General features: G+C 40.4%; 1 protein-coding gene across 2 annotated transcripts in view; it reads right to left on the reverse strand.

The window, feature by feature from the left end:
- The window catches only part of Notch2 (notch receptor 2), a 149,562-nt gene that overhangs the window by 89,651 nt on the left and 33,892 nt on the right, over nucleotides 1-26,019 (reverse strand). For both annotated transcript variants that reach the window (XM_070007531.1, XM_070007530.1), the window contains exon 2: nucleotides 15,951-16,032. In XM_070007531.1, coding sequence (XP_069863632.1) covers nucleotides 15,951-16,032 — 82 coding nt within the window. The remainder of the gene's footprint in view (nucleotides 1-15,950; nucleotides 16,033-26,019) is intronic.

Genomic DNA, 26,019 nt, shown 5'->3' on the forward strand with positions numbered 1-26,019 from the left:
TTTCTGCCTTTCTTGTAGAAGTAGTTCAGAAAATGTTAATCTTGATTCCCACATTAATCTGAATGCTTGCAAATTAAAAGTTTCCCACAGGAAAAAGAACTGCATGGGGAGGGGGCGGGTTGTGAAGCTGGGAACTGCCTTCTGGGGCCTCACCTCACTTGGAGTGTACATGTTTAGGTTTTTCCACACCCTATCTGAATAAAGCAGTAAGCACTCACCAATTTTAATAAATCCAAACCAAAGGAAAGCTGAAGTGGTACAGCCATGACAGCTATACCCTCACAGCCCTACTCCTCTTCACTGCGCACAGAAATCACAAACTACTGGCTGGGCACTGGTGACTCATGTCTGTGATCCTAGCTACTCAGGAAGCTGAGATCTAAGGATCATGATTAGAAACTAGCCCAGGCAGGAAAGTCCATGAAACTCTTAACAATAATTAATCACCAAAAGTCCTTGGGTGAAAAAGCGAAGGGACAGACCCTAGGCCCTGAGTTCAAGTCTCAGGACAAGCACAAAAAAAAAAAAAAAAGGAATCACTACAACGGGAAACCATGCTTTATTTATACAAGAACTCTGCAAACTCTCTTATCTTCCAGTTTACAGTCTGAACTCATTTATCAGTGTCAAACTGAGCTGACTGTCAAAGAGCACACAAACAGAGCTGAAAGATTTGTGTTGCTGCTATAAGTGAAGGTGGTTTTTCTTCTGTCTTCTTGCACACAATAAATACCTTACCATAGGTAACTGCTTTGGCTAGTCATAAAACATCTACAGGTGAGGCATCCTTCATAGTAACAAACAGTAGAACAAAAATGAATGAGTTCAGATAGCTGTTCCCAAGCTATGGACTACAGAATTACTGCAAGGGACCTGCAATAAATCATTCTCTAAATAATGCTTGTTTCATTCTTAAGTGTATGTTAAATACATTATTAAGACATAAATGATTATTAAAATATAAAGGTAAGCTGAGCTCACGCCTGTAATCCTAGTTACTCAGAAGGCTGAGATCTGAGGATCAAGGTTTGAAGACAGCTCAGGCAGGAAGTCTATGAGATTCTTATCTCCAATTAACCATGAAAAAGCTGGAAGTGAAGTTGTGACTCAAGTGGCAGAGCACCAGCCCTGAGTGAAAGAGCTAAAATTCCTTCAAGCCTCTGCTTAAATGTTAATTTCTACTGGGTAATCAAAGCATTTAAGAAGCTAAGGCAGACGGATTGCCAGTTCTAGGACGATTTGGGCAACATGGTAAGGATCTGCTGAAGAAAGAAAGGAATGGAGGAAAGGAAAGAAGGAAGGAGAGAGGAAGAGGAGAGAAGAGGGGGAAGAAAAGAAAAGGAGAGGAGAAGAAGAAAATAGGTTTCTTCTAAGAAACAGCCCAGATACATGTTCCCATAAATATGAGCTATGTCACTCCTGTCTTTACTGTGATTGTATGGCTTCCCCATTAGACTAGAATTATTCAACAAGTGCCCAAAACAGCGATTGCACATGGAAGTCATTCAACTATCCAGTACTCATATTCCTAACAGAGGTCAAAGGGTCCATGGAATCTTTACACCTTAAAAATACTTTAATTACATTTGGAGTTTGGGAACTGCTATGCTAAGCTATTTACCCAAAGGATTTTTTTAAACTAATTAAGATTCCTGAGGTATAGAGAACTTCTTAACCCTTGTTCACCCCTAAAGTATTCAAAGTGGGCCAACCCCATATGGAGCACATTATTTTTTAATCACATTTCCCTTAAAAATGTGAAGCTAGCTGATGTGTGCACACACTCGCCCAGAGGCATGTGTGCACACATCTCACACACAATCAGTCTTCTCTCTTGCACTTTCATAAACAATGACAACACAAAACACCAGGGACTTACAGCCTAAGTAATGGAATATGTGACATTCAAGTGTCTTTAATAGTGTAAACTGCTAGACTTTTTTTTTTTTTAAGAGATTGTGCAGAGAAGCTCACAGAAGTTACCTATACAGAAAATTATAGAAGTTTGATTTCTGGTCCAGCACTCTACATGAGTGGACTAGTAGCCACACCTTTGAAGTTCTGAAGTCCAGAAAAAAATGTTTGCATGCAGAACGTCTCCAGAGGATTTCCATTTGGTGGAAAGATTCCTAGCTCAAAAGTAATTGTACACATTCCAATATCAACAAAATATATACAAATATATTTTAAAATGGCATATATTCATATTTTAAAATGATTCAAAAACTAGGCATTTTTTGTGGATTTTTCCAAAAGAAAAAAATAATCATTCCGATAGGAATACAAAATGTTTCAATTAGTAATTAGAAAACACAATTTCAGAATTCCCTGAAACACTACAAAACTCTAATTTAAATGGCCCTCAAAAGTCAAATTTTTTTAAATGGTGTCTAAAACTAGTCCAAAACAAAAAAAAAAAATCACATTTTCCTTAAAAGATTAAGACCATGTATATACACAATGGAATACTATTCAGTTATAAGGAAGAATCAATTGTACTTGCAGGGAAATGTATGAACCTGGAAGTCATCATATTAAATGAAGCAAGCCAGGCTCCCAAGGACAAAAAGACACCTATTTTCACTCATTGTGAATGTTAGACTTAAAATACAACTATATACATAAGCACATACAGGACCATACTACACACATACTAATATATACACATGTGTGTGTTTGTCCAAGATCCACTTGACTAAAGCATGTGTGCCACACCCTGATGAAACCCTTTTAAACAGTATGCACTTTAATAAAAGAGATTATTAATTAGGAAGCTGAAACATTTCTTATCTGCATGTAGGCATTAGTGAGAGATGGGCAAACAACTGGGGGGGAGGGAGACTAAATATAAATAAAACACTTTCTAGATGTATGAAAATGGAACAAGGCAACTTGATGAGAGGAGGAAGAACAACAATAGAAGGGTGATTATCATCAAGAAGTATTTCAACTGATGTGGAAAAAAGAGAGAGGACCATGGACAAAGAGAAAATTGATTTTTGTGAGGAAAAACTGGCACATAGAAAGCAAGTCTTAGCCTAGACCTGACACTGAAATATTCATGAATATTTGTTGAGCTGAACAGAAATATATCCTACAAACATTGACCATATATCCAAACCCACGTGTACCTAAAACAATTTGTACTCCTACTATGGAAATTCCTTTACTTGTCCTTGGTGTGTTGTACAAAATCAAAACCTATGCTTTATAGGACAAACTGTGAAGCTATAGAGGGAAGTAGAAGGAGAAAGCATAACTATAACACATCTAGACACCTTACAAATTAATTTTAATGTAATACTATAATTATTTTCTGTCCTCTTGCATTCTTTCAACAAATACAACAGCAACTCCTCCAACTCTCATCATATGGATGGTGCTGGCATGGCTTATGTAGAGGCTTCACCTACCAGAGCTATGCCTAGAGGCAGCACCAGCTCCCATTGCTGAGACTGGACCTGGTTTCATCTAGATTAGAAGCTTTTTGAGAGTGAACATAATTATTAAAATCATCACTCTCACCACAGTCACCCAAAAAACCTTCCCACACTTTCATGACATTTACTTTACAAATGACAACATTTATTACTTTTATGGCAATGAGAATGGTTGCTTGTCAAAGAAAAGCACATACTGTTCACTTATTTGATTAATTTAGCAGGATCTCAGAAATGGTCCTGACCTTGATCCAGCACGGACCATCTCAGCTACAAAATGACATCAATCAAAAACTGATGCAAAAGAAATCAGATACAATCCATTGTTCTGACTTCAGCAACATCTGCCTCAAGAATTTTATTTGGATATTAAAAAACAAAATCAAGTCCAGCACCAGCAGCTCACACCTGTAATCCTAGCTACTCAGGAGGCTGAATCTGAACTGGATTCCAGTTCAAAATCAGCCCAGGCAGAAAAGTCCATGAGACTCTTACCTCTAATAAACTCCCAAAAATCCAGAAGTAGAAATGTGGCTCAAGTGGTAGAGCACCAGCCTTGAGTGATAAAGCTAAGGGACAGCATCCATGCCTTGGTTTTAAGCCCCAGAACCAGCACAAAGAAAGAGATAGACTGAGGAATCTAGCTGGGCACCAATGACTTACACCTGTAATCCTAGCTACTCAGGAGGCTAAGATCTGAGGATCACCATTCAAAGTCAGTCTGGGCAGGAAAGTTCATGAGACTGTTATCTAATTAACCACAGAAAAAGCTGGAAGTAGAACTGTGGTTCGAATGGTAGAGCTCTAGCCTTGAGCCAAAGGAACTCAGGGACAGAACCCATGCTCAGAGTTCAAGTTCGAGGACTGGCAAAAGAAAGAAAAGAAAGAGAAGGAAGGAGAGGGAAGGAGAGGGGAGGGGAGGGGAGGGGAGGGGAGGGAAGGGGGAATCCTGTGCTGAAAACAGGTCAACATGGCAGCCTGCTTCTTCAATACAGAATGGCAATAGGACATTACAGAACTTATAGAATTAGACCTGCTGACAAATTACACAAGACTAAAAAAGGACTGTACTTGAGTTTCAAGCAATGGTCTAAGAACTAAATTTAAATTAATAATCAATCACATATATAACTTTGTGCAAGATCTTTATCTAGGTCTCATTAGTGGTTTATTGGAGCTAGGAGTCTCATGGACACTCCTACCTAGGGTGGCTTCAAACAGTGATCCTCAAATCTCAGACTCCAGAATAACTAGCATCATAGGTGTGAGCCACTGGCATCCAGTCTAGCTCTCATTTTTTTATGAGTTCTCTCAACACAGCATAAATATCTCTCTTAACTCATTCCCCCAGCTCATGATGCTATCATTAATTCTTATAAAATTTCAGGAAGAATGGGTGATGTCCCATAATGAGAGCGTTTGCTTCAGTAGAAACTCATCATGAACTCTGAGAGTCAGTGTCAGTTTGTGCCTGGAAGGAAATGAGTCACCTTTCATTACTAATCAAGTTTTGGCCATTTTTAAGAGTAACCTAGAAATTCAAGGGCAATGAGTTTCAGCAACATGAGACTTCAGAATCATACACCACAAACATTCTATACAACTAGGACGAAGGCAAAAAAAATTAAAGTTAAGGAGGTTCTTGAGGTATTTTTCGGGATGTCTGAGGTTTCAGAAGGGGCAAGTTGCCCAGTGAAGTAATTCCTCAAGAAGAAGTGTCTGACTTACACAAGAACCAGTGTTTCAAAATCTTAAAGGGACAGGAGGTTAAATGACTAAGGTCTAAGCAAAAGAGCCAGAACCAATGCCAAATGTTTTCCATACAGAACAGGCAGCTGTGGGTTATTCTGGGCAATTGAGGGTTTTGAGATGTACTGTACAATTAGAGGAAACAAGCAGTGAAGGACATGAGCTGATTTGGGGTAACCAAACACTTGGCTAGCAAATGTTTACTTGCTGTATCTAGATCCTTAAAGTGAACAGAAACTAGCCAATTAGATGAACAGAAGAGACACCTGAATTCTCAGAGAAGCGAAAAGAACTGGACAGTCTCTGAAAATTGACCCTGTGCTTCATGTTGGTTTTCCTACCACTCCCTCCATCCCAAATCCATTGTTTCCATTGCCTTAGATATTCCTGAACTCAGATTTTCCTTGCAAAATATGGCCACCAGCCTACCTGGCTATTCTGTCTGGCAGCAACAGAATCAGCAGCATAAAATCAACAGCAAAGCCAAAAAGGGACAGAGGAGAGGAATCATTACTCTCAGCTGCCCTCCCTTCCTCTCCCCTGGTTATCTCCTCACCCCTTGCTCTAGGCATTCTATCTCCAAATACTCAGAGCTAACATGTCCCAAAAGAACAGCTTTACAAATCACTTAGCTGTCACCATGAATCCAGACTAATCCATACGCTGGTTTAATAAAATCTTATACAAACTTGACTGCAGAGAAGAAAAGAACAACTAAGAGAGATAGAAGTTTGGGAATTTTTTTTTCTGTCTATGTACAACACTAAGTAGAGAAAAGCCCAAGAGGCTATGAGTGACTTACTTGTTTCTAGGTATACGCACTTGAGCTTGAGCTACATCTGCTAAAGAATGCTAGGTTTCTCCAATGAGAGACAAGGCAGCCCTCTCAAGTCCTGCCATCTTATTGGGGAGATGAAACACACACACACACACACACACACACACACACACACACACACACACACACACACACACACACACACACACACACACACACACACACACACACACACACACACACACACACACACACACACACACACACACACACACGTATAAAATAAAACTGCCTGTTATTGCCTGATGTACTGGGGCAGATCACAGATCATAGGAACAAGGGAGAATTAGACAAGAGACAACTAGTGGAGGACAGAAAACTGAAATCAGAGAGGTGTGGGGATTCTAAATCAGATTCTTGTCTCAGCTTACTTTCCATACTTGTTAGAAAATATTAATATTCCAGTTCAACTGAGTTATCACATGTCTTCTTTATTCCTTGCTTTTTCTTTCCTAAAGTCCCTTCCATAAAGATCAAGTATGCTGTTTAAGAGAGAAATATTTTAAGAGACAGATACTACACTAAAAAGGGAAAGCTAAGAATATCAGTACGAGAATCAACAATGCATTTTTGGAACAGAGGACTGTGTTTAGGTGACTGTGCTGATAGTAGATAAGTAGGATCTAGAAAATTTCAGGAAACCCAAGAAAAAATTTAATTTAGCTTTCATTGAAATGGATATATGCTAAGATTCAAATCAGACATACATGGAAACAACATACTCACATGTGCCCACACTCATGCATGTGTGACAGTATAACACACACGTGTAACAGTAGGGTGAAAAGCACACCAAACTTCATTCCTGTATGGGGTATTCAGGAGTAGGCTGAGTAAAAAACCTCCATCATGTCTGCACATTTAAGCTTGTTTAGCAAATAAAGGGTGGAAATTTTTAGGTAATTACATTATCCTTGTATTCTGATATTTCCCATTCTTTACTAGCCTTGATTAAGGTCAGACATAGACAAAATTTAAGTGAAGAATTTAATTAAGTTTCTAGGTCCTGAAAGAGAAATAGTTCTCATTTTCAGGGAAAAGGAGGGTGGGATAAAGAATTCTTGCATAAAATTAATGGTGCTGACAAGCCACAATTGAACAAATAGGAAAAATTTCACACAGGATTATGGTTAACCTGGAACTATGTTGAAAGAAGTCTAGCTAAGGTCCTATCTATTAATGCCAGGCCTGCAGGCCAAAATTAATTGTTTTAATATTGGCAGGTACCCAAACAGACAAAAGAATCCAGGCAGAGCTAAGAGCCCTTCTTGTACTTCTCTACCACACACTGAAATATATAAATGTATATAAATATATGAAGAATAAAAATGAGCTAAAAAGCAAAATGGAAATTCTTTTTTGGTTTTGTTTTGTTTTGTTTTGTTTTGGGGGGTGCCAGTACTAGACCTGGAACTAGGGCCAAGGCTCTGGTCCCTTAGTTTTTCACTCAAGGCTGGTGCTTGAATACTTGAGCCACAGCTCCACTTCACTTCCAGCTATTTTGTTGGTTAACTGGAGATAAAGAGTCTCACAGACCTTCCTGTCTGGGCAGGCTTTGAATCATGATCCTCAGACCTCAGCCTCCTGAGTAGCTGGGATTACAGATGTGAACCATCAGTGCCCAGCAAGTTATGAGATCTTGAGCAAATGATTTAACCTCTCTGAGCTTCCATTGATAAAACAGGGATTTCACATTATCTCACAGATAACTAAAATTATGCAGAGACTGGTATATCATAAGTACTCAATAAGTGTTGGTTAGCATTATAGTCACTAGCCTATGAAAGAGATAACTGCTAGTAGGAAGTAGGACTCAGTCTAACACCAACTGGGATTCTGCCAGATGCCATGATCCACTCACAGAGTTCCAGACCCAACTATATAAAGCCTTAGGGAGAAAACAATCTGGGAAAAATACTGGTCTTCTCTTCATTTTGAATTTTGGTACTTTTTTCACCATTTGTGCATTCTTTTTTCATTTTTTAAAATATGACATTACAATTTTATGCATTAAAATATTAATGTGTGTAGGTTTTGGCAGGCCTCTCAATTCCACATCTGAACAGAGCAAGTGACACTTTCTTCCCTCTCCCTCCCATCCATGGCCTTAGCCCTGCTATGTTTCACAGTTGTCATTTTAGCATCCTGGATCTCTTTAAGAAGTGTAGGTTAATGAATTAGTGATGTCCTTATCACATCCCAAAGAAGTATGAAGTAATGCAATGTCAATTAATTACAACAACTTCAAACCTGAGTTACCCATTGTATGTGGGCGACATAGGATGTAATAGCTTCTTAATTAATCATCCTTAATCTTTTTTTTTTTTTTTTTTTTTTTGGCCAGTCATGGGGCCTGAACTCTGGGCCTGGGCACTGTCCCTCAGCTCTTCAGCTCAAGGCTAGCACTCTACCACTTGAGCCACAGCGCCACTTCCGGCTTTTTCTGCTTATGTGGTGCTGAGGAATCAAACCCAGGGCCTCATGCATGCAAGGCAAGCACTCTACCACTGAGCCACCTTCCCAGCCCCAGCATCATTTTTTTTTAAAAAAGGTTTTTCTCTGAAGGATATTTCATGAATCAAAGACAGCATTCTTCATTTTATGTTAAAAATTGCAAAAGTAGGGCTGGGAATGTAGCTTTGTGGTAGAATGCCTGTCTAGCATGCATGACGAATCCCTATGTTCTATTCCTCAGTACCACATATGCAGAAAAAGCCAGAAGTGGCACTGTGCCTCAAGTGGTAGAGTGCTAGCCTTGAGCAAAAGAAGCTCAGATACAGTGCCCAGGTCCTGAGTTCAAGCCCCATGACCAAAAAAAAGAAAAAAAGAAAAGAAAAATGCAGAAGTAGCAACAACAAGCAGTAGCAGTGGTGGCAGCAACTGATCTGGTGGCTCATACCTGTAATCCTACCTACACAAGAGCCTGAGATTTGAGGATTGTGGTTCAAAGCCGACCTGGGCAGGGAAGTCCATGGACATTTATCTCCAATTAACCAGCAAAAAGCTGAAAGTGAAGCTGTGTTTCACGTGGTAGAGCTCTAGCTTTCAGTGAAAAAGCTAAGGGACCACACCTGAGGTGCTCAGTTCAAGCCCCAGTACCAACACACACACACACACACACACACACACACACACACACACACACACACACACACACACACACACACACACACACACACACACACACACACACACACACACACACACACACACCTGCCACTACTATTACAAAGAAAAATTATCACAGGAATGAGTAAAGGACTAAAATAGCCCAGCTCCTGCTATTATCTGCAGAAAAACTGTCCATATATGATACGTGGTTAACTAGGGCACCCTATTTGAAGGAGCAAGGTTGGCAGAACTAGTTTCAGCAAGAGAAGAAAGTATTCTAACAGTAGATCTCTTTCCCTGAGTCTGTCTTTGATCTGGCACTGCCTATGCACAGAATTGCGCCTCACTAACAAGAAGGTGATGAAAGGAGCAAAGGTTGAGTCAGCTATAACTTCAGAAAATGCCTTCTCAGGGAGCATCGCCCCAGCACAAGCACTGGCCACGCACCTCCACCATATGCTGGGTCCTGAGACAGTGTAGGGTCTCTGTTCTCTACTACAGTGGCTAAATTTGTCAAAAGGACAGTGAAGACAATGGCTCCAGTCTTCTTGGATGAGTTTGGGAAGCTTGGGAGGCCTGGCAAAAAAATTCTTAATGGTTATTGTCAAATGCTTATTATAGCTAGCAGGCAAGACCTAGATGCAATGTGAGATAAAACTTGCAAAGGTTTTGTTGCTGTTATTTGTTTATTTTGTGAGCCAGTACTGGGGATTGAACTCAGGGCCTTATGCTTTTGCTTGGCATTTTTGCTCAAAGCTGGCACTCTACCACTTGTGCCACAGCTCCACTTGCCACTTTTTGCTGGTTAATTGGAAGGAAGAGTCTCTTAGATCTGTCTGCCTGGTCTGTTTTGAACCATGATCCTCAGATCTCAGCCTCCTGAGTAGCTAGGATTGAAGGCATGAGCCATTGATGCTCAGCTAAACTTGTGTTTTATGAACATTGAGATAGACACAAAGTAGAGAATCTTGAGGACAAGCTCCCATCCAGGAGCTTCTTTTTGTTGTTTCAAGTACTATACCATATACCTCTTATGTGATATGTAAGAAATGCTGAAATATCTCCTTCTAGTCAAAATACTCACCCCTAAAAACAATTTCAACTCAGGAGGCTGGATCTAAGGATAACAGTTCAAAGCCAGCCCAACCAGGAAAGTCTATGAGACTCTAATCTCCAATTAGCCCAATAAAAGCTAGAAGTGGAATGAAGCTATGGCTCAATTGGTAGAGCACCAGCATTCAGCCAAAAAAGCTACAGGAGGACTGGGAAGGTGGCTTAGGGGTAAGAGTGCTTGCCTTGCATTCATGAGGCCCTGGGTTCAATTCCTCAGCACCATATAAGCAGAAAAAATAAAAGCCAGAAGTGGCACTGTGGCTCAAGTGTCAGAGGGCTAGTTTGAGCTGAAGAGCTGAGGGATACCACCCAGGCCCAGAGTTCATGACCAACAAAAAAAAAAAAAAAAAAAAAAAAAAAAAAGCTACACCACAGGACAGTATCCAAGGCCTGAGTTCAAGCCCCAGTATACCTACACAAAAATAATAATAATAGTAGTAACAATAATGGCAAAGATCCTTCAACAAACTTACTTGACAATTATAAACTCTAGACAAGATAATTAAAGGCACCAGAATAATCAAAAGCCAGAAGAAATGGTAAGAAATATAGGAGAGAAAAGGAAGCAAATCATTGAGAAATCTGCATTTATACTGCCTCCTCTGTAGAAGGAGCTCTCCAATACATTCAACACAAGAGGAAGAAAGTACAAATCAACAAGAAGGTGTTCCTAGGTGAAGAGCAGGGGTATCTGGAGCTATCAAAGCAGCTGGAATTTGTGAGGAGAAATTCTAGAAAGGCTAGAACCACTGAAGGAATAGTTCATGTACACAACTCTTCCATTCAGAGACCCAGAGAAAGAGAGGGCTGGAAGGCTGAAAAGGGCTCCTGGTTAGAATTAACATTCTGTCAAATTAAGAGAGTCTGGATAACACTCCTTGGGGCTGGGTAAACCCTCACACAGTCCACTGATCCTCTCAAGGGTCACACATTTCAGAATTAAGGATTCTCTCCCAGGACTAAATTTTATGTTGGGCTAAGGGTACAACAAAAGCTTCAACCCGAGCCTTCACAGGATCAAGGCAGTCTGCCAGGAATAAAACTGTCTACTAGGACAAGAGGAGTCAGCACACCTTAATGAAAGAAAAACTTTACATCCATCAGCCACAATGTCCAGTCAATAGTTCAAAGCTACTGCACATATGAAGTAAAGGGAACTTAAATCTATAATCAAGAGAAAGAGCAGTTGATAGAAACATGCCCACTGACACACAGATGCTGAGAACCAACTGACAAGGATGTTAAGTAACTGGTAAAAAACATCCTCAAAATATGTATTTTATAAACAGTGTAACTCACAACCTGCCTCATAACTCACTTACCTCTAATATCCCAGTGAACTTGAGTAGCTCATGACTTTTAATCAAAATAGGATTTGGAATGGTTTATATTTGAAAGCCTGGAGCAAACAATGTTTAAGTAATTAATTATATCTAAAGTTAATTACATATTTATACCTTTCAGAAAGGCAAGGAGAAAATAAAATGCCTTATTTTTCTGTAGAGAGCGGCTTTATTAAGACCTGACAGCAATGCCTGAGCAGCAATAACTGAGTTTTATTCAATATCCCACAGGTCCTTCTTGTCTGGAATCATGATCATCATGATCACAGACTGACAGGGTACTTAGGATCCTAACAGTGAGAAAAAAACATCTAACATCTGAGCTGTGTACAAAACTCATTTAAAAGTACTTATCCTCCTCTGTCAAAATGCTCTTATTGAGAGTTTCTAGAATTTCTATAAACAATCATTATATTTTAGCTGAATCAGTAGCATAATGCCATTTTAGCAGGTAGTCAAATGCCTCCTACTTTAAAACAGTCCCACCCATCCCCCAAAAAGGATTTGGCTTCAACATTTTTTTCTTAATCCACAAAGCAGTCTCATGAACAAAAAGATAACCACATGCCCTGCATGCCCGATGTAATTTTTATAAACCTGCTGTTATAATATGTATTTACTATTATGTAAAAATATTTGCTGAACAAGTTAGAATACCTTCTTCCCCCCACCCCCGGGGGGGGGGGGGGAGGGAAGCGCCTAGTTGAATGAATGAAGCCAAGTGCAAAGTAATTTTGCTTACACACACAGCGTGTGTGTGTGTGTGTGTGTGTGTGTGTGTGTGTGTGTGTGTGTGTGTGTGTTGGTACTGGGGCTTCAACTCTTGCTTGGTTTCTTTGCTCAAGGCTGGTATTCTATCACTCCTTTCACATCTCCACTTCCAACATTTTGCTGATTAACTGGAGATAAGCAGGGACATTCCTACTTGGGCTGGCTTTGAACCCTGATCCTCAGATCTCAGCTTCCTGAGTAGCTAAGATTACGGGTGTGAGCCAACAGTGCACAGCTTTGGGTTATAACTTTGCTTAAAATTCTGTAAAGTTGGTGCAGCTTTGGGGAATGAAAGGTTTGGCCTCTCTGGAAGTGTTCTACTTCTTTTCCTGTGTCCATCCATGACCCTAAAATTCCCTTCATGAAGGTAAACACTCTCTTTTCCTAAGTTCTGTTGTTTAGATTGGTCACCCAAAATGATGGTTTTGTCAAATTGTTTTCTTACTCTCCCTTTCTCAGGAAGTTTCCCTCACACACAGCCAACTGGATCATGTGTGAGGGAGACACTCAGCACTGGACTCCTAAGTGCCCATCCTTTCAACAATTCACAGGTGGCTGAGGACAGCATTCAGGCTGCTCCCATTTTACCAGCCACAAAGTGAGTAGTGGCTTACAATTCTTCCAGAACTTGAAGGCAACCTTGCCTTCCTGACCTTGCTTACAGAGTTTGAGACTATAAACTCACAAAACTACTTCTCATCCTAAATGACCCTTGGTGTCCTAGTCAGCATGCAGATATTATCACCCTTAGCTACCTTCCCCTCATGCCAGACCATAAATACACATGTAGGCCAACATTTAGAACCTATGTGAAACTCTCACTATACAAGTCATCAAGTTGAATTCTGTCCAAATTAACTGTTACTCTGTATGGTACTGCCAACCTGTACACTACATGAGGAAAATAAATTCTTATTGGAAAGAGCCAATAACGTATTTAAAACAAACACGTGTGTGTGCACACACACGTGTGATATATACTAAAGCCAGGTACTGGTGGTTCAAACTTGTAATCTGATCTACTCAAGAGGCTGAGATCTGAGGATCTTGGTTCAAAGCCAGCCTGGGCAGACAAACCTAAGAGACGTTATCTCCAATTAACCAGCAAAAGCCAGAAGCAGAGCTATGGCTCAAGTGGTAGAGTACCTAGCCTTCAGTGAAAAAGCCAACCGAGAGAGCATGAGGCCCTGAATTCAACCAACACCAGTACAAATAAAATAAAATACACATGGGCTGGGAAGGTGGCTCAGTGGTAGAGCGCTTGCCTTGCATGCCTGAGGCCCTGGGTTCGATTCCTCAGCACCACATAAGCAAAAAGAAAAAACCCGGAAGTGGCACTGTGGCTCAAGTGGTAGAGCGCTAGCTTTGAGCTAAAGAGCTGAGGGACAGCGCCCAGACCCAGAGTTCAGGCCCCATGACCGGACCCAAAAATAAATAAATAAATAAATAAATAAATAAATAAATAAATAAATAAATAAATAAATAAATAAATAAAATACACATTACCAAGCAATAACTATGAACCACATACTACAGTAGGTATTAGTATTGCAAAAATGTCTAAGACCATGGCCTTGGAATCTACTTCAAAAACAATTACAAAAAAAAAAAAAAAAAAAGCCAACAATTATCACAATGTAATGGGCTAACTACCACAAGAGAGCTGACTAAGAGAATAAAGCAAGCAAGTTGGCACCAGAGCCTTAAAGGGATTATAAGATTGCAGTGGCCCACTCCAAAATACTTAGTTCCCTCCCTTATTATCTTCAGTTGTATTTTCGTTCTTAGGGGAGAATGCAACACATGTGTTTTTTCCAGCTAGAAAAATCTAGTCAGAAGCCCATAATCAGTTACATAAAAATCTTTCATCTCCAATGTTATCTTTATTCCAATCCAAACAATTGTTAAGCTCTACTGTCATCACAACTTAAAATATTTTCACTTTGTTGAGAAAAATTACTTCTGACTTGGAAAAAAAATTCTCATTTATGACATTAAAGAACTTAAGTTCTAAGCTGGGTGCTAGTGGCTCACGCCTATAATTCTAGCTACTCAGCCCGGGCAGGAAAGTACATGATACTCTTATCTCCAATAACCACTAGAAAACCAGAAGTGGTGGTATGGCTCAAGCGGTAGAGCACTTGCCCAGAGATCAAGCCCCATGACAGACAAAAAAAAAAAAAAAAGAACTTAAGTTCTGATGTCATACTAGATAGACGTAATTAGAAAAAAAAAGTCATAATTATATTTAGAAAAAATAAGACAGATTTCATATTACCAAATCTTATTTCACTGAAAGACACAGGATATATGTCATCACCAAAATTTTTCAACTGAAGTAAAAGAAAAACATGATTTATAGAAGTAGCTCAAGAGGTAGAGTGCCAGCCTTGAGTAGAAACAAACAAGTGAGCATGAGGCCCTGAGTTCAAATCCCAGTGCTAGTGCATGGAGAAAAAAAATCCAAACTATTTATGAAATTATCCTACAGCTTTCCTCAAACAAAAAGTCTGGCTGAGTATATGATTAGAGAAAAAGAAAAACATATTCTTGAGTCAAGAACTATCCTATGAGCTGAGTGCCGGTGGCTCATACCTATAATCCTTGAGATTAAGAACTATGGTTTGGTAGCCGGGCGCTGGTGGCTCACGCCTGTAATCCTAGCTACTCAGGAGGCTGAGATCTGAGGATCGCGGTTCAAAGCCAGCCCGGGCAGGAGAGACCGTGAGACTCCTATCTCCAATAAAACCACCAGAAAACCGGAAGTGGCGCTGTAGCTCAAGTGGTAGAGCGCTCGCCTTGAGCTGAAGAGCTGAGGGACAACGCCCAGGCCCAGAGTTCAAGCCCCACGACCGACAAAAAAAAAAAAAAAAAAAGAACTATGGTTTGAAGCCATGGAAAGTCCATGAGACTCTTATCTCCAAATAACTGACAAGCTGGATGTAGAACAATGGCTCAAGTGGTGGAGAACTAGCCTTAAGCACTAAAAGTTCAGGGACAGTGCTCAGGCCCTGAGTTCAAGCTCTGGAACTGGAACACATGCACACACACACAAAAATTTTCTCAGTCCTGTGTCCTGTCCTCATCCAGAATGTTCCTCCATATGATGATATTCTTTCCTTTACCCTGTCCTTTATGCATGCATACATTTTCCTCCTTTACAGTCTCACCTCTGGAATTGAGCTTTTTACACTAGGAAAAAAATGGCCTGTGACTCTAATATTCACTTATACTGGGAAAAATTAAAGTTAATATCTATTTGGTTTGATTTAAAAATCATAGCTAACATAGCTAACAAGTTAAGGGAAGGAGATTTGAAGGATATGTCTTAAAGTAAGATAATGTAGGACAGCATATTCAAAAGGCCAGTGCTGAAAAGTCATTCATAACGTTAATGGTAAGATAGTAAACAGTTCTTGTTATCCATTCTTCTGACAGCCACATTCTTCCTCCCCACCCACAAAAACTGTACCAGAGAGGTTTAGAACCAGTAACATTTCCCAGCAGTATTAAAAATAAGAGAGAATCAAATCTTGTTCAGTGTCCCATTGTAAAAAGAGAAAATATATGATGAGAAAAACGTACTTGCAGTATCCAGTGCCATTGTGGTAGGTAATACAAATTCCTTTATTTACACAGGGCTCTTGGTCATCTCGACACTGCAGTGCTAAAGTAAAAAAAGAAACATACATTAGAAATATAAGGGGCTAGGCATATCCCTCAGAAACCAAAATGTGATCCACATTCACATTCATTCCCACATTAAATCTGATGTAGGTTTCCCTTTAGAGTTTCAATCAGCTTTTCATCTTTTGGCTTCTAGAGTTATAGAAGCACAGAGGCTATCCCCAGGGTCAATTCTGACATTAATTGTTTTCATGGTCTTGGAAGTTCCTAGTTCTCTGGATTTCAATAGCCCTGGCTGCAACCTTCTCTCTCCCAATGACAATATGAGCAAATCTGTGTCATAGCACAACCACCTTGGGATTTAGATACTACAGACAACAATGTAAGAGTTCAATGAATGTTTTAGGAAGACCCGAATAAATACAGGGTTACCGTATTAAGGAGTGACCTGGCTTTAGGTAAAGTTTTAAAACAAGCCACTTCAGCAAGAAATCAGAAACACCAACAATATTCATTCAAAAAACTAAAGTTGAGAACCTAACGTACAGTATATTAGGATCCAGAAAAAAAAAAGGAGAATTTGAATACACAGGTAAGTGAAGGAAATATAATGAGAGTCAAGGTTCTCAAAAAGACAAGGAGTAGATCATGAATAGAAACTGTAGAGGAATGGAATCAAAGATAACAATGAGATAATTTAATATGTACAGAAAACGTGAAAAATTCTCTAATTCTTCATTCCCCTGGTCCCTTTGAGAGACAACAAAATTTCTCCCAAAATCAGACTACTACGGGGAGGAAAAAAAAAAAAGCTGCACTAGTGAAAATTTTCATTGATTTCAGCCAGGAGAGGAGAAAGTCTACCAAGGCATGCCACATATTTGTTAAATAATTAAAATGGTTTATTTTGCTTCTGGGGTTGAAATTTTCATTATTAAAATGAGATCAAAAATTCTAATGAGGGCTAGGAATATGGCTTGGTGGTAGAGTGCTTGCCTAGCATTCTAGGAATCAAAGTCCTGGGTTCAATTCCTCAGTACTACATAAACAGAAAAAGCCAGATGTGGCACTGTGGTTCAAGTGGTAGAGTGCTAGCTTTGAGCACAAAGAGGCTCAGGGACAGAGCCCAGGCCCTGAGTTCAAACCTAATGACAGTGGGGTGCCGGTGGTTCACACCTGTTATCCTAGCTACTCAGGAGGCTGAGATCTTAGGATGGTGGTTTGAAGCCAGCTAGGGCAGAAAAGTTCCTACTCTTCCCTCTCCCTCCCCCGCCTCCCCCCCCCCCATCGGGCATGGGGCTTGAACTCTGAGCTCTTCAGCTCAAAGCCAGCACCTAACACTTGAGCCACAGTGCCATTTTCGGTTTTCTAAGTTCCTACTCTTCTCTCCAATTAACCCCTCAAAAACCAAAAGTGAAGCTGTGGCTCAAAGTGATAGAACACTAGCCTTGAGCAAAAGAGCTCAGGGATAGAGCCCAGGCCCTGAGTTTAAGACCCACAACTGACGCCCTCCCAAAAAGAAAAGTCCCTAATGAGAAAGAGTAAGTTGGGGAGTTGAGTGACAATTTTGAAAGGTGTGACACTGATCAAGATGCATTATATTCATAAACTGCTTTGTTTAGTGGCAACTCCTTTTACAACTAAAGATAATAATAATATGTAGATAATAATAATATGTAAAATAAGCTGAAAAAGAAAACCTTAATGACCTCTGGAAAACCAAGCCAAAAAGAAAACTACTTTAATAGTTAAAAGCTGAAGTTCATAAACTCTTTCTTAGAGGCCTCTTAAGATGTTTTAGAATGATTCATGTATAAATACTTGAAAGGAAATCAATCCAAAAAGTTCCCATGTAGCCACATCATTCTATACATAAACTGCAGAATCACAGGGGCTGGAAGTGGGGCTCAGTAGCAGACTAGCTAACATGCATGAGACTGAGTTCAAAAGGCAATACCACCAAAAACTAGTAATAGCAATAGCAGCTAACACAGAGCACCTCCTAAATCCTGAGTGCTTTCTCTTGAGTAGTTTACGTACTAATTCCACCTTCACAACAACCTAAGCAGCAGTTACTATCATTAAACTTACTGCACACGTGAGCGAACTCTGAGGGTTAGTGACCTGCCTACTGTAGCAATGAACCAGAATTGGACCCACCAGCCTGAATCTAGGCTGCGGTCCTAATTACCTGATACCTTTCTTCTTCAGGGCAGGATAGGTGTCGCTGTACCCATTTATTTACCAGAAAGTGAAAGCCAGGGAAGTAAAGGACCTGCTCATGGAGCATCTGATCTCTAGCTGGTGGCAGCACTGAGCCTTGGACCCAGGTTTGTCACTAAGCCCAACCCATCTCTGAAAAAGCAGCCCCCCCACCCCCGGGCAGATTCAGGAAGAGGGTCATCTTGTCCACATCCCACTTCCCTGTAAGGCTCAAATGCTCCCTCTTCCCACACTGATAAGCCCAATGCAACAACTATAATTAAAACAGTTAATGTCAGGTTATTTCCTCCATACCAAAGCACTTGAACTGATTTTTTCATCCTCTTTAGACATTTTTATTAGTTTCAATGAGAACTTCCTGGCTTTTCTCTATTTGCTTTTTTTTTTCTTTAAATAAAAGGGAAAATCTCTCAGTAGGAAAGGAATGTTCTGCAGGCGTAGGGATCCTGAGGGGATCAGAAGACCTGAGTCCTGCTTCCTCTACCACTACCTAGCTGGACAACAGGCAAGGCACAATCTGACAAGGGGCTCAATTCCCTACCTGGAAACCAATCTGAGGATAGACTAAACCCCTGGGAGTTACCTGTGCTCCAACAGTCACACTTCCCTCAATAAGACAGGCCAATAGCATGCGTCTGCCTGGAGGAATCTATCTGGGAGGGTGTAAGGACCCAGCCACCCATGACTCAGAAAATCACAGCCCGTTCCTATTAAGTGTCCTGGCAAATCATTACAGTGACAGGTTCAGAGAAATACAAACAACCCAAAGTCAATATGTGGCAATCAACCCAGCAAATGACTTCACAGTTTAGCCTTAATGAACCAATCCAATTCAGCAGCCCAAAAGGAGGTGGGCTTACCAGGCTAATAATTAATGCTATTTGGCTGATTTGTGAGCTCATGCTACCTTGAACCTTTAACATTTACTAAGCCATAGTTCTCAAAGCTTAGTACACATCAGAATCACCTGGAGGGTTTGTTAAAACAGTGCTAGATCCAACCCCTGGAGTTTCTGCTTGAGTAGGGCTAGAAGGGGCCTGAGAATCTGTATCCCTAACAAGTTCCCAGGCCACGCTGACCATACAGGCCTGAGCAGCTACACTGAGAACAAATACACTAATACCTGACATGAGTGCTCACTTAAAATTCCTAAAACTATTCAATGCACTAGTAGAGGTCTTGGATGAACCTGCCTGAATAAACAAAAGAAAAAATAAAATAAAATAAAATTTGAGACTCATAATTTCACTTCAGGGCTATTGCTAAGTGAAAACTTTATTTGCTACACAAAGAAAAGCTAAAACTTTTAATAACCCAGCTGGATACAAGTGACTACACCTGTACTCCTAGCTACTCAGGCAGCTGAGATCTAAGGATCACAGTTCAAAGACACCCCGGGCAGGAAAGTCCATGAGACTCTTATCTCCAACTAAGTAGCCAAAAGGTCAGAAATAGAACTATGGCTCAAGTGGTAGAGCACCAGCTCTGAGTGAAAAAAGCCAAGAGCCCTGAATTCAATTCCAGTGCACACACATACACATACACACACACACACACACACACACACGTACACACAGCCTTTGATAACCCAAGATAATGGTAATATTCAGGAAAAAAAATCTCATTTCAAAATTCAACTGTCTTTTCTTTTCCTTTTTTTTTTGGTTGGTTGTGGGGCTTGAACTCTGGGCTTGGGCCCTGTCCCTCAGCTCTTCAGCTCAAGGTGAGCGTTCTACTACTTGAGCCACAGTGCCCCTTCCAGTTTTCTAGTGGTTTATTGGAGATAAGAGTCTCATGCACTTTCCTGCCCGGGTTGGCTTTGAACCATGAATCTCAGATCTCAGCCTCCTGAATAGCTAGGATTACAGGTGTGAGCCACCTGCACCCGGCTCAATGTCTTTTCTTAACAGAGTAAAACACTGAATAATAAAATTGAAGGCAGTTTCACAATTGTAAAATCAGTGAAATGCTAAATCAAGTCACAAAGGATTAGTGCTTAAACCAAGGCTTTAATAAACTCTGAGAAACTAGTTAGAGAGTGACATTTTCCCAAATTTCCTTCTAATACCACACACAGAGTGAACACTCAATAAATATTGGCTGAGCAAAATCAATCTTACATACTGTGTCTGTGTATCTGTTTGTGCATGTCTGTCCATCCCCCTAAAAAAACAGCAGAAACAAAGAGAAGTAGTGGATTCCAATCTCATCACTTCATCACTTGGCAACAGGACACAAAATCTAGAAGCTTATTTCCAATTTTCACACGTTTTTCAGTGCAGTATGTTTGGAGACTGGCTTTCTAATATTCAGAACACACACACACACAAAGCACCTGCTATGGGCAGGAGCAGGCACTGAGGTCTTGGATGCCACCATGGTTCATAGTATAGAGTTCCTATCTTCATGAACTTCACTTTTCTCAGGGAACAAAATGGATAACAAGCGAATGAGTAAAGAAAGTCACTTCAAACAGTGAAATGTTTAGGAACAAACAGCAATGAGATGCAAGCAGTTCAGAAGGCTAGGATGTGGAGATGCTTCAGAGGGCATGGGAAAGGCTTGCCTGCGGAGAAACTATATGAGCTAAGACCAAAGTGAAGAGGATCATAGAGACAGAGAAAGAGCAGCAGCCAGGGAAACAAGGGTAATGTCTGGCCTTAAAGAATGAAACTAGAGCAGGAGTTAGGTCATGGAAGGCCCTGATAAGGGTCACAGCTTCTTCTCTGAGGGGGAGGGTAAATTACTGCACCGTAAAGGAAATTTAAATTTTAAATTTAAATTAAGTTCAAATTAGAATGTGGGGGGGCTGGGAAGGTGGCTCAGTGGTAGAGCGCTTGCCTTGCAAGCCTGAGGCCCTGGGTTCAATTCCTCAGCACCACATAAGCAAAAAGAAAAAAGCCGGAAGTGGCACTGTGGCTCAAGTGGTAGAGCGCTAGCCTTGAGCTGAAGAGCTGAGGGACAGCGCCCAGGCCCAGAGTTCAGGCCCCACAACCGGACCCAAAAAAAAAAAAAAAATTAGAATGTGGTATCAACAAATGGAATATATTCTTCCCAATGACCATCACTAGCAGACCCTGAAAGGCCTACTTACCTACTATATATAAAACCAAAAAGATCCTAGCTACTGAAAAGGTTGAGATCTGAGAATTGTGATTCAAAGCCAACTGTAACAGAAAAGTCCATGAGACTCTTGGCTTCAATTAACCAAAAAAAAATCTGAAAGTAGAGGTATGGCTTAAGTAGTAGAATATCAGCCTTATGTGAAAAAGCCAAGCAAGAGTGTAGGTCTCTGAGTTCAAGCCCTAGTATCAGTACAAAATCAAAAAACAACAACAACAACAAAAAGAGAGCTGACTGCTCTCCTTTTCAAGAGCTACAAAACAAGGAGATGTGATTTACTAACGGTATACAGCAAAATAATATTTCTTGGATGAGCACAGCTCTACACAGACACTGCATGAAAATCACACATGAATATGATCATTTCTGCCCATATAATCCTTACAGTTTACGAAGGGAATGTGAAAGTAGGCAAAGACAGAATGTGACCAACCCAAAGGACTATATAAAAAATATGAGCCGGGTGCCAGGATTATGCCTGTAATCCTAGCTACTCAGGAGGCTGAGATCTGAGGACCACGGTTCAAAGCCAGCCTGGTCAGGAAAGTGTGTGAGACTCTTATCTCCAATAAACACTAGAAAACTGGAAGTGGCGCTGTGCGCTCACCTTGAGCTGAAGAGCTGAGGGACAGCACCCAAGCCCAGAGTTCAAGCCCCACGACCGACCAAAAAAAAAAACAAAAAAGAACAAAATAAAAATTGTTTTTATTAGAAACCTTTAATTTACCCTATTAACATTACTCTCAGAAACTATCCAAGAAGCTCAAAGAAACATACCAGTAGCCCTTGTTGTTTAGTACTACTGTAGCTTAGAACAGACAAGGCTCCTGTGTTTATTCAAGCTTATCAGCCTCTGCTCCTTACAAACACTGCAAACAACAAAACAAGCTGTGGTTGATTTTTCCCAGTTCCAGGCTGACAGGAATTTACTCATTTAGGGATAGGCTGGAGGTATCCACACTTGGACTCCTTGAAATTTCCTCAAGGCTTTTCCTATGTTTTCCAGGCCTTTTCAGTAGCATGCCAGCTTCACATCACTGATTTAAAAGCCTCTCTTTGTTTTAGGAATCTCTAACATGAGTAATTAAGTCTGCTACCCCAGACAGTGTAATATGAGCAGGCTTCAATGTGTTTCGCTTGTTGCATTGACATGTAATCATTTGAAATTGGCATTACTTGTTGCTTTGTAGGCTCTTCAAATTGCACCCTTGTCTCAAGTGCGTATATCTACTGCTCATTCAAGACATTTTAAAGCCTTGAGTGGCTAGGGCTTCTAAAATATATGAGGAAGAGTTATGTAGGGCTTTTTTTTTCCTCTGACACTTATGCAAATTTCAAGTAGCAGAGACTGAGGGAGATGAAGACTGGGACTTGGCAGTGGCTGCTGCTGTTGCTTCTGGCACACAATTGCTGTAGGAGGTACAGTAAAATGAATACAGTGAAATTTTCTAAAATGACTGCTTACATTATTACCAAAAATAGGAGAATTGAGGGCAGACAGGGAGACACCAGAGATTTGCAAGAATTCTCTAGCACCCTGCAATTTCAAACAAAGCTTTCGTTATAAATTTTTTATTCTGTTTTTTGAAATCAAGCCATGAAAAAGAAGACAGAAAAAAAAGCCACCCAAACAAACAGAAGTGCGGAAGCTTCAAATCCCAAGTGATATACTTAAATAAAAACAAAGTGGAGAAACATCTGTCTTCCTCTTAAAAAGCAATCTTCACTAAAAGGGAGAAAAAAAAGCTGCAATAAGGGAGCCATCAATTTTATTTTCCTGATAGTGATCAAGCATTTCTGTACTCTTCACAGATTTCATCTCATAGAAAATGTGTTTTCTACCAGGGATGTGCTGATACCAGATTCAGAGGCTAAGGCTTAGGCTAGAGGACTCCCAGCCAAAAAGCACCACTTTCCAAAAACTCAAAAGATACCTTTGCTTAACAAAACAGAATCCCAAACACTTATTATCAGAAAGACTAAAAGTAAAATTCATCAATCTACTATGCCATATAGAAACTTACTATGCACTAAGGGTTCCCCCCCTCTTTAGTTTTCATCTTTGTGAAGACTAAAGAAAATATTTAAACTTCAACTTATGTGTTAAATTCTATCTGTTCAATAAGCTAAATGTTAAGCCAGTAACTGGTGGCTGACTCCTGTAAATCCTAGCTACTCAGGAGGCTGAGTGAGAGCTGAGAATCTCAGTTCAAAGCCAATCCTAGCAGACAAATCCAAGAAACTCTTAAATTAACCAGCAAAAGCTTACAAATGGAGCTGTGGCTCAAGTGGTAGAGAGCGCTAACCTTGAGCGAAATGACCAAAAAAAGAAAAAAGAAAAAGAAATCAACAGAGAAAGATCTACCAAATATGTGTATAACTTCAATTATTCTCTGCACAAAAAAAAAAAAAAAAAAAAAGAGCCGGGCGCTGGTGGCTCACGCCTGTAATCCTAGCTACTCAGGAGGCTGAGATCGGAGGATCGCAGTTCAAAGCCAGCCCGGGCAGGAGAGACCATGAGACTCCTATCTCCAATAAACCACCAGAAAACTGGAAGTGGCGCTGCAGCTCAAGTGGTAGAGCGCTCGCCTTGAGCTGAAGAGCTGAGGGACAGCGCCCAGGCCCAGAGTTCAAGCCCCAAGACTAATGATGTTGATTACTTGAACCAGGCCAAAGATATTATTCCATTGTCTCTTGCTTTTGTGTTGGTTTGATTTGATGTTCAGGGATGAAACCAGGGCCTCAGCATGATAGATAAGTACTCTACCACTTGAGCTATGCCCCTAGCTATTCCATTGTCTTAATTGGTCTTAACATGTGTCTATTCAGTTTTATTATCTGTATTCTTTTATCAAGACAAATTTTGTATGTCACCAACTTCCTGTGCTCTTAAGTAAACAATAATAATAATAAATGTATATAATACTCTACCTCTAACCCAAAAAGAAATAAAGCGTTCTTTTAGGATAAATTGTTCAGAATGATTTTTACACAGAGGAAACAACTTCAAGGGACAACAAGGGATAAAACTGTGTTTTAAAAGAAATGGCAATGCCTATGATCATTACATGCTATTATATAATATCATGTCCATTTCCCAAAATAAAGTAGGGAAAATCCAAAGAACTGCTTCAGTTTCCTTGTGGGCATTCATCCCCACAGTCTTTTGATAAAATCCTTTAAGATGATAGCAGTAAAGTTTATTTGTAAAAACTGGGGTGGGGTGGGTACTGAAATGTGCTTATCCATGGCCCATGCAGGCGGATAGTAAACTGTGTAAATTCTACGGGAAGTCTGTCAACTGCTTATATAGCTGACTGTTCTGAAGTAGAGTTCACAGAAGCCCAAGTCCCACTAAGCAGGGCTCATACCTGTAATCCTAGCTATTCAGGAGGCTGAGATCAAGGATCACAGTCTAAAGTCACCTTGGGTAAATAATCTAAGTGGTTCTTATCTCCAATTAACCATTAAAAGTACAGAAGTGGAGGTGTGACTCAAGTAGTAGAGCACCAACCCTGAAGATTGAGGTGCCAAGCCTGACAGTGCAAAATGTTGGTGAGACTCTATTTTAACCACTAAGCAGGTATGGTGGTGTCTAACTGTTATCCTAGCGAGGTGAGAGGTGTAAGTAGCAGGATCTCTATTCCAGGCCAGCCAAGACAAAACTTCAAGAAACTGCCTGGAAAGTAAGTAAAGCAAAAGGGTCAGGGGAGAGTGGCTCAAGTGGTACAGCTCCTGTCTAATAAACTCAAAAATCTCTGGGCACCGATTGCTCAGCCCTGTAATCCTAGCTACTCAAGAGACTGAGATCTGAGGATCATGGTTCAAAGCCAACCCAGGCAGAAAAGTCCCTGTGAGACTCTTAACTACTCACAAGCTGGAAGTGGCGCTGTGACTCAAAGTGGTAGAGCACTAGTCTTGAGCATAAGAGCTCAGGGACAGCACTCAGCCCCTAAGTTCAAGCCCCACAACTAATTTAACAAAAATCAATACAGAACTGATTATTTCAGTGATCAATTAGTTCCTCTTAAAAACTTCAGTTCTCCAACTGTACACATGATAGGCTGCCATGTTGGAATTCAAGCTTTCCACAAAATGTCTTCAACCATGGGAGGGAATCCCAGGTTTGCCCATTTTCAACTAATTTGATTTGAAATCTCAGAGAGTTTCAATGCCTATGATAAAGGTTTGCTTAGTTCTAGAGAAACCAAAAGATGTTTTCTGTTCCAGCATCATTAGAGTTCTCCAAAAGATCAAAAGCAACAACTCATACTCTAGCATATTAAATTTAAATGTGAGAATAAGTCCTATAAAATACATTATCCAAAAAAAAAAAGAAAAACACACATTGTCCTTAAGTATTTCTCCCACCCTTTCATAAATATACCCAAATTATCTTGCAGGATTTCAAAATGCTGTGCCTGTCCTCTGTTTCATCCTCTTCAGTCCCACTCCTCCCAACTGGTGTCTGAGGAGTTCCAGAAGATTTCAGATTCTGGGTAACATGAGCCATGTTCCACCAGCGCCAACTCAGCTACAAGGCCAGGCACAGGGTCAATGCCCGGAAAATGTTTGCCACGCAAAACTGTTGGAGAAGCAGCCCATAGTTTCCTTTCTCCCTTCCCAAAGACTGATAAACAAGTCCTTAATTTCCCACAAGACAAAAGAAAACCTCCAAAAT

This window comes from Dipodomys merriami, unplaced genomic scaffold, assembly GCF_024711535.1.
Source record: "Dipodomys merriami isolate MVZ:Mamm:240054 unplaced genomic scaffold, mDipMer1.0.p SCAF_7, whole genome shotgun sequence".
Classification (NCBI taxonomy): Eukaryota; Metazoa; Chordata; class Mammalia; order Rodentia; family Heteromyidae; genus Dipodomys; species Dipodomys merriami.